General features: G+C 36.1%; 1 protein-coding gene across 1 annotated transcript; it reads left to right on the top strand.

Moving 5' to 3' along the window:
• The first annotated feature begins 6,783 nt into the window (after window positions 1-6,783).
• Window positions 6,784-9,538, top strand: LOC115670935 (probable esterase KAI2). The gene is made up of 2 exons (XM_030592343.2): window positions 6,784-7,235; window positions 8,866-9,538. The coding sequence occupies exons 1-2, from the start codon at window positions 6,850-6,852 to the stop codon at window positions 9,302-9,304; spliced, it is 825 nt and encodes a 274-aa protein (XP_030448203.1). The 5' UTR covers window positions 6,784-6,849; the 3' UTR covers window positions 9,305-9,538.
• The last annotated feature ends 260 nt before the right edge of the window (window positions 9,539-9,798 follow it).

The raw sequence follows: 9,798 nt of genomic DNA, 5'->3' as shown, positions 1-9,798 counted from the left end.
GTCACATGACCCGATGTGACTGTCGCGTAAAATACATACTTCCCGTCTTTAGACCTTTTTAGTTGCATTGATGAGGTCGTAGCTTAGGGCACCTTGAATGACATACATAACCATGCTTTGCTGTGTCACGGATTTTTCCTTATTAATGTACACACATAAGAATACTAACGGTTTATGTGCTTATAAAAATTAATAACAGTATATATATGCTTGATATGCAAGTACTAGCGATTAAAAAATGCACCCAACATCATGATAGTTGCCATCCATAAATTTTAAAATTATTCAAGTTGCATCACTAAGTAGTCGGCGTACGTTTAATAGGGCTAAATACGACTACGACACTAATTCGCAAGGATTAAACAACATAATAAACCTAAATCAAGCTGTATTCTCCAATAATTACTCGAAGTCTTAAAAGGATTTTGGTCATGTCATTTTTTTAACATGGTTAGGAAGTGAATTACGTCCTATATTTAACCCTTTTGTGATGGGTCCAAGTTGACTCGTTTTTTTTTCTTTCTTCATCGATAAAAAGCCACAAAAAATCCCAAACTATACCCACTGTGACAAATTTACTTCAAACTCTTTTTTTGTGACATAAAAACCCTAAATACTCCCACTGCAACATATTTACCTTAAACCTTTTCTTTTGACATAGAAAACCCAAAACTTGTACCTATGTGACACATTTACCCTCCGTCAATGTACCGTTAGATGATTTTTAAACAAAAAATGTGGTTTTTATTTCATTTAAGTCACACGGGGCACCATGTCAACATTGTTTGCTTTGCAGCGTCCACGCAGGTAAATTTTTCCCGGTTTTCATTAATAGAACTTTGACGGAAAATAAATGTGTCGCATAGTTACAAGTATGAGATTTTCTATCACGGAAAAAATTTTAGGGTAATAGTGTGACAGTGCACATAGTTTAGGATTTTTGGTGGCTTTTTGCCCTTCATTTAATCTGACAGACAGGAAAACTGCTGATGAGGCAGAAATTTTGCTCTGCATAAATCACTTTCGTGCAAAACGAGGGCATTATGTATTTCGTAGAAATCCAAAATTTCCATATTGAGATGGATAAGTTATGAAACAAATTTGTAATATATGTTCCAATAAAAAGACAATCACCGTGGCCTGAATATTCCCTTTTAGAAGACAAGGTCCGTGTTGATCTCGATAGCGTCCTTTTCCTTGTATGAATATTCTAATTTCCGCATAATATAATTATTTTGCAAGTTGAAATTAACTTGGTGTCTTTTTTGATTAAGTTGGTATTTGGTACGTACGTCGTTATCTATTTATGTTAATACATGCTTTTTCTGGCAGTTGCGTATGGATGACGTAATTTTTACATATATATTTTTTTTATAATAATCACGACTTAGGGGGATGAACGTGGTGGGGCCCCACCCCCACCCACCTCAGCCAGCCCATTTATTTTATTTATTTATTAGTAAACCGAAAAAGGCAGATCTTGGACGTATCTTTAAAAGCCGGCTTTAAATGTCACGACGCTTCGCAAAAGGACAAAATGGACCTTTTGTGTCTTCGAATCCCTGAGTCATCGTGACCGTTTCTTCTCCTTTTTTTTAATTTAGGAATAATGGCACGGGCGATGTCTGAAGTTTATCTCAACGTGCAACGTAATCCATTCAGTTTTGATATTTTCAATGTGGTTCTTGAAATTTAACCCAGTGTGGTATGTGCAATGTGATTCCTAAACTTTTAATTTATCCAATATGGTCTCTAGATTTTTTATACATGTTCAATGTAGTCCGTAAATTATATGAAAATATTCAATATTGTCATTCTATTAATTCATGATCAGGGATAACATTAAATATTTTCATATAGCCTAGGGACTAAACTGAATATGTACCAAAAGTTCAAGGATCACGTTTAACAAATGAAAAATTCGGGGACCACATTGCATAAATGAAAAGTTTATGGACCACATTGCACATCAGATTAAATTTCAAGGATCATCCATGTCATTTTCCCTTTAATTTAATTTCTAGATCGATGCTAGGTATCAATATATTAATCTACTAAATCGGTAAGTTATTTAATGCAGGAGATCATGAGTAGTTTATATTTGACCAGTGATAACAATGTATCACTTGGCTTAATTGAATTGTTTTGTTAATTGGGTTTTAATGAATTTAGTCAAATTCTTTGCTTCATGTTCTTTCTAACGACGAAATGCAATTTTCCGTGTATAGTGTCAACTTATTAGTATGGGTGCCTTTTTAGATCACAAGAAGTGTTTTCATTTGTCGAGCATGAATGAGTGATTACTGCAACAAATTGCTCTTGGGTTGGTACGAATAGTTGGGCACTCGGGCCATTTCACCTCAACGAGTGAGAGGTCCCCGAGTTCGACCCTCATCGCCGTCATGAGGTTGCTTTTAGAGAGTCACAAAGTCGCACAATTCTGAGTTTACTCAATACGATCAAGATGGAAGGATCGTCATATCCGATGGGAGTTAAATTGTAGTCAATACGTCGGACACTCCAACAAGACAACAAAAGAAGTAACTACCGTACAAATGTCAAATGTCGATAATATCTTGGAAAGATTTCTTTGTTGTAATCAGCCATGGATAATTAGATTTCTTTCTTTCATTCTTTTTTTATTTATTTATGATTCTTCTCTATTCTTTCAAGTTCTTGCCGTCCGACATTGGCATCTGGGTCTTCCCCATACTGCCTTGCTTCGGCAAGACACGAAGAAAAAGTTCTCGACAAAAAACCATGTCATGTGGAGCCGATTCCCACAAAAATTAATGACAATTATTGTTGAGCCAGATGTTGATCGTTGGTTCTTTTAAACAAGAATCGATCAAGACAATATGTTCAATTAGGCGATTCCAAATCCAAAAATCTTTTGAGCATTATATTTGACACAAACCCAATAGCGTTCTTGACGGGAACAACGAGGTTTCATGCATGTGTGATTCCACGAATGATTATTAGTTGTCTTAGATTAATCCAGCCGGTTATCAATTTTTTATGTTTTCACTCTATGTGTAATTCCTTGCTCCATCCGGAAGAGAGAGAGAGAGAGAGAGAGAGAGAGAGAGAGAGAGAGAGATTAGCCATATGATTAACATGCATTTGTTTTTTCTGAATGAAGAGCTTGACGGGAACAACGAGGTTTCATGCATGTGTGATTCCACGAATGATTATTAGTTGTCTTAGATTAATCCAGCCGGTTATCAATTTTTTATGTTTTCACTCTAGGTGTAATTTCTTGCTCCATCCGGAAGAGAGAGAGAGAGAGAGAGAGAGAGAGAGAGAGAGAGATTAGCCATATGATTAACATGCATTTGTTTTTTCTGAATGAAGAGCTTGAATCATGGGTTGATAATCACTTGTTGCATAAGGATTGAAGCAGGGAAAAGTGTCAAAAAAGTCCTAAACCTTTTGCATTGATGCCAATTTAGTCCTAAATATTTTTTGGTGCCAATTCAGTCCTAATCCTTTTGCATTGATGCCAATTGAGTCCTAAATTTTTTTTTGTGCCAATTACCCTAAACCTTTTGTATTTGTGCCAATTCAGTTCTAAACCTTTTGTATTTGTGTTAATTCAGTCCTAATCCTTTTGCATTGGTGCCAATTCAGTCCTAAACCATTTGTATTAGTGCCAATTCAGTCCTTCCGATTAATTTAGCTAAAAAAGGTTTAAGACTGAATTGGCACAAATACAAAAGGTTTAGGCCTGAATTGGCACAAATGCAAAAAGTTTAGGACTCAATTGGCACCAAATAAAGATTTAGAACTCAATTGGCACCAATGCAAAAGGTTTAGGACTGAATTGACACAAATGTAAAAGGTTTAGGACTGAATTGGTACCAAAAAAAGGTTTAGGACTAAATTGGCACAAATGCAAAAGGTTTAGGACTTTTTTGACACTTTTGCCAATTGAAGCATGTTCTGCTTCTTGCCTAATTAATGGCACGCTAAATCATATGAGGTTGGCTTAGTGACTAAGAAACGGGCATTCTTGTTTGGACGAGGCATAAGATATAAGTTCGAATGTACGCTCGAAATGCGACCGATATGTGATTGGACTACCCCACTCAGGCTTTGTCTCGCATCTCATCTAACTTCAAAGCTTATTAGAGAAAATCATGAATAGCGGGTTTTACTTAGGGCTCATGTCCTTATCATTATACATATAAATAAATGGGAGTTTTATCTTGAATGATGTACTTAACAAGCTCTCTCAGAGCATTATATCGTATTCTGTTTTTTTGTCATTGAGTTCAAGAAATTAATAGCCACCACACCAATAATTCAACACAATCTATCTTTATGTGGATGACATAGAGCATACTAATTTGTGGACCTCGATTTGGCCACTTAAAGTCAACCTCACTAAATGATCCCAACCGTTGGCAATGAATCGTGGTTGTCTTCCTTTTAGCATCGTTCAGCGCCCGCTAATCACTTGCATGCATGCATGCTTGGCGGCGAGATTTTCTCCTCTTTTTTTTTACATATTTAATTTAATACCACGCGATGATTATACCTTTAAACAATTGAAAAGGGCCATTTCCAATTGGTATCTTCACATAATTATCACCATAAAAAAGGTGCTTCTCCTTATTACATGACCATAATTGAAAAGTGGGTCTCACAAAATTCATCTGATTTAGTATATCACCAAATGTTACTAGAAAAAAATGAAGGAAAAAACTTCAGAAAAAATTGAGGTCCACCAATTTGGAAGTGCCTTTTAATTCTATTATATACATTAACAAATTTTAATGCTAAATATTAAATAAAATTATCATTTCGAACATCAAAAAGTAAGAATGCTTTTCTTTTAGGGTTAATACCACGAAAAACCTCAAACTGATACACTTGTGACAAATTCACTCTCTGTTAATTTTCGTTAAATTTTATCGTCAAATTGTTGAGTTGGATGACATGTGGTAATTGACGGCTGTACTAGTCTGGGGTTTTACCCTTCGTTTGCCACATATGTACCAATTTGTGATTTTTCGTGGTATTAATCTAATTTAACGAAAACTAATAGACAATAAATTTATCACAAATGTACAAGTTTGGGGTTTTTGGTAGTCAAAATTTTAGTTTGGGGTAAATTTGTCACAAGCATATTAGTTTGGAATTTTTTATAGTTAAAAAATTAATTTGAAATAAATTTATCACAGATGTATCAATTTGAATTTTTTTGTGATTTTAACCATTTCTTTAATCAACGAGTTAATGGAAGATTGGAAGCTTTTTAAGAATTCCTCGAGGATTGGGGCTTGAATTTTTACTCCTCATTAATTACCAAAAGTAAGAATGCTAAGAAAGACCAACTTCATTGGCTTTTTAAATGCAAAAAGTAGATGCATTGGACTGACTTACCACTAGAAAGTGCTCGATTATCCTTTCTTTAAATTTCAAAAAGGACATGTGGAAACAGATATCCCGTGGAAGTTTCTACTCAAATGGATGTAGCTTTCCCTTCTTTCCCTTTCTCAACATCTATCTTTTACAATTCATTATGTATTTCTAATATACGTATAAATAATAAAATTCTACAATTATGATGAGAGTAATGACACGAGTATAAATCTCATTAGATTCATTTATCAAATAACATTACGAACTTTAAATAAATATTTGTGAAAGTGAGCTATTAAAGCTTGTCGAAGTTACTTTATGATTTCGACCTCAAAAAAAAAGTTACTTTACAATTCAATACGATAGTCTTCATATATTTTAAGGCTGTTTTCTCCTCATTATATATTTGATGAGTGGATTGCAGGTTGTGAACTTCACTCATATGAGATATTTAATAAAATTAACTCTACTAAAATTAATAGTGGATTGCTGATTGGGTTACTACTCACCTGGGGGGAAAAAGTTTGTCCCTTTGAATTGGGTAATTAATCTAACCAAAAAAAAATTGGGCGTTTGTCATCCTTGTTTCCACCTCGAGTGTACTCTCATGCATTTTTTGTTGGTGAAGCAACAAATGATGTTTTTCTGGCACAAAAAAAAAGGCTCAATCAAGAAAGAAATTGAAGAAAAATATGACACTATTTTTTTTTTGGTTAATATCACGAAAAATCCCAAACTGGTTCATTTGTGACAAATTTACTTCAAACTAATTTTTTGACCACAAAAAATCCAAAACTGGTATATCTGTAACAATTTTACCCACCGTTAGTTGCTATTAAATTTTACCATTAAATTTTTGAGTTTGATGACACGTGACAGTTGACAGGTGTACCGGTTTGGGGTTTTAATTTTCGTTTGTCACAGATGTACTAGTTTATGATTTTTCGTGATATTAATTCAATTTAATGGAAGATAAATTTGTCATAAATGTACCAATTTGGGGTTTTTGGTGATCAAAAAATTAGTTTGAGGCAAATTTGTCACGGGTGTACCAGTTTGAGATTTTTCGTGGTCAAAAAATTAGTTTGAGGTAAATTTATTACAAGTGTACCAATTTGAGATTTTTCGTGGTATTAACCGTTTTTTTAAAATATCTTTACATATAAATTAACCGCTAAATCTCTTATCTTTTAAACAACCTCCTATCTTTTTCAAACGAAATTTGCAAACTTTTCAACTCAACTAAACCTCATAAAACACGCGAATGAGCGTATTTACTTATATCGGGTAAGGCTCCTTGAACCTAGACTTTATCGTTTGAACGGTAAATAGTCATGCTCAATTATTGTAATAAATTTTTCTCTCTCTTTTTCCTATAAATAGTGCCCTAACCACATGATTTCCCCTGCACACCATCACTGGTCCCTCTCTCCCTCTCTCTAGCTTCTTGTCCTCGTTCTTCTTCTTCTTCCAACAAAAAAAATGGTGATGCTAGAGAAGGGCCTCTCGACCCCGCTGAACGCGAAGCTCGCCGGCTCCGGCGCCGAGACTATGGTCCTCGCTCACGGTTTCGGATTAGACCAGACTGTGTGGAACAAGATCCTCCCTCTCTTGTCCCAGCATTTCAGGGTCCTTGTCTTCGACTGGGGCTTCTCGGGAGCTGTCAAGGAGCAGGAAGGCCTGTTTGACCCGGTGAAGCACTCGACCTATGAAGGTTTTGCCTGTGATCTGATTGCCCTCCTCGACGAGCTCGACCTCGAGTCCACGGTTTTTGTCGGCCACTCCATGTCCGGCATGATCGGTTGCATTGCCTCCGTGAAGAGGCCTGACCTCTTCAAGCGCCTCATACTCCTTGGTGCCTCTCCTAGGTAAGCTACATATTTCATAATGTTAATTCTAAATGATAAATAGGAGCTAGCAATTATTCTTGCTCAGTTTATTTTGATTATGTTAAAAAAAATCAAAACAACATCTTTATTATATGCTAAAAGTTTATGATATAAAACAATGACTTTCACCTCTCCTTATAAGTATTGTTTTGGTTCTCTATTAATTAATGAATCCATGATGCATGATAGAAGAAGCCGACTAAAGTCTGAAATAACTCACTACTTTTGTCCCTTTAGTTGTTAATTCTTAGTAGTGAAGTTTAATTATCTAAATTTGTTTATAATAAGCTTGTGGAGGAGGAAGCTTGATGGTTCCAAAGTACTCTCTCTTTTCACCATGACAAAGTTCTAGCATGGTTTACGCACAAAAAAAGTATGAATTAAGCGAAACATAATCTTAGTTAGGATCATCAAGTGTTTTATGCATATTGCTAGATTGAAACATTTTTGTCGCCCTTCTTGCCAATAAGGGAGTGTTAAACGTAGAGCGTGTGCGGTTCGATGAACTTCGGTTTGCTACTGATTCCCATCACTTGGATTTGTTTTGAATAACATCCGACCTTTGTTTTTAGATAACATATGGTGGTGTACTGTTGCCCGAACATCACCTCACCGCTACAACAAAGAACAAAAAAGAGCTTGTTAGTTAAGTACTCGTTTCTGACCAAAAAAAATTAAGTACTCGTTGATTCATTATATGCTTCCTTAAGAACATTTATGGTTCATGGAAATTGTGATTGAAGGCTTTGATGGATAACAAAACCTATTTTCTCGTGATTATGGAGTCTAATTCTTTTCCTATTTTTCTAAATCTCTAGGGAAATCGGTCATTGTGTTTCTTAGATATTTCTAGAGGCTTAGATAAAGGGATTTTCAAAGTTATATTTTGATTTGGTACTTAAACGATGTGTAGCCCGAATTAAAGAAAATATCACTATTAATTGCGAGATTGTTGAGTCCGTAAGATAATTAGTTTCATTATAACAAAACTTACTATTTCGGTTCAAAACTTACCATTTCGGTTCAGTTTGGTTTGTGTCGGATAATCGATTTTTACTTTTATTCTTTTAATTTCTAATAAAACACACCCTAAACATTTATATTGCTCCTTGAATGATGTGAATGAACTGACCTTCAACAAAACGGAAGTGGAAAGCTATCTATCAACCATAAAGGCTTTTCGTACTTGATTTTCCCTGTCCCAAGTAATAAATTCATAAAGCTGCTGTTTGGTGGACTTTAATGTTGAGGACCCATCGCGAGTGAGATGAGTGGACACGAAAGAATCCTTCGATGATTCTCGATTTTCCGTCGTATTCATCTCGTTTTATTTTATTTTTATCATGTTTTTTTGTCCTCTTCACTTTGTAATTATCCGAAACTAATTGGATTATGAAATAATAATAATAACACCTTCACCTCATCTTTTTCCCTATTTTAATTTCAATGGAGTTGGAGCTATCTATAGTTTTGGACAGCTGCTAATGACACTAATCCCCTTTTTGTTAGTCTAAAAGTTAAACTAAAAAAAAGCCATTTGCATCTTCTAACCCAACATGTTGCACTCAGAGCATTTTCTTGCCGTGTCTTACTTTCGTTACCTCTGTAGGTACTTAAACACGGACGGCTACGAGGGCGGGTTCGGGACCACGCAGATCAATCAGATCATATCGAGCATAGAGTCCGACTACCACGGATGGGCGACCAACTTCGCTCCCCTGGTGGTGGGCCCGTGCGATGCCCTCTCGATCGAGATGCTCACGAAGTGCTTGAGAAGAATGAGGCCCGAAGTCGCGCTTCCCTTAGCCAGGACGGTTTTCCTATGCGACCACAGAGAGGTCCTCGAGAGAGTGACGACTCCGTGCACCATAATTCAGACCACGAACGACGTCGTCGTGCCGAACTCGGTTGCCCATTACATGCACGACAAAATCCAGGGGAAATCGACGGTCGAGATGATCGAAGCTGATGGCCATTACCCTCAGCTCACCGCACATCTGCAGCTTCTTGATGTGTTGGGTGGAATCTTGGGGTTTGATTGTAATTAGCAGATGATTAAGCTCTTTAGATGTTTAATCATATGATTATACCCTGGACTGGACTAGAATAACCCTCTTGTTTTTAGACTTTTTTCTTGGTATAGAGTGATGATGTGGTAGTAGTGAGTGTGAATGTGTGAGATAAGTACTGGGGGTCGTGGATTGCATGTGGTTTGTCTCTTTATGTTAGGTATCGTGGTTGGATTGAGTAGTTGCAATTAAATCGTTTGGGCTTGAGATGTTCGACTGGATTTTATTTGATTCGTGGAGAGAGAGAGAGAGGGGGGCCAGAGAGTTGCTCGGCTTGTGATCAGGTTTAATGGTCCATCTCATACTGAGTTAGCTTATCCTAGATTCGAACAAAAAAAAAAAAGAAGCTTTACCTAGACCGCGCAAACAATCCACGACCTTAACTACCAATCGGTCATGTGTTAACATGAACATGCACAATCAATCATGGTACACAAAATCTGATAGGTATAAGTACCATGATATGAAGTGAT

This window comes from Syzygium oleosum, unplaced genomic scaffold (genome assembly GCF_021117445.2).
Source record: "Syzygium oleosum isolate NSW1041296 unplaced genomic scaffold, Sole_v2.1 Sole_v2.41, whole genome shotgun sequence".
NCBI lineage: Eukaryota > Viridiplantae > Streptophyta > Magnoliopsida > Myrtales > Myrtaceae > Syzygium > Syzygium oleosum.
This window is presented reverse-complemented; position numbering and strand designations above follow the sequence as displayed.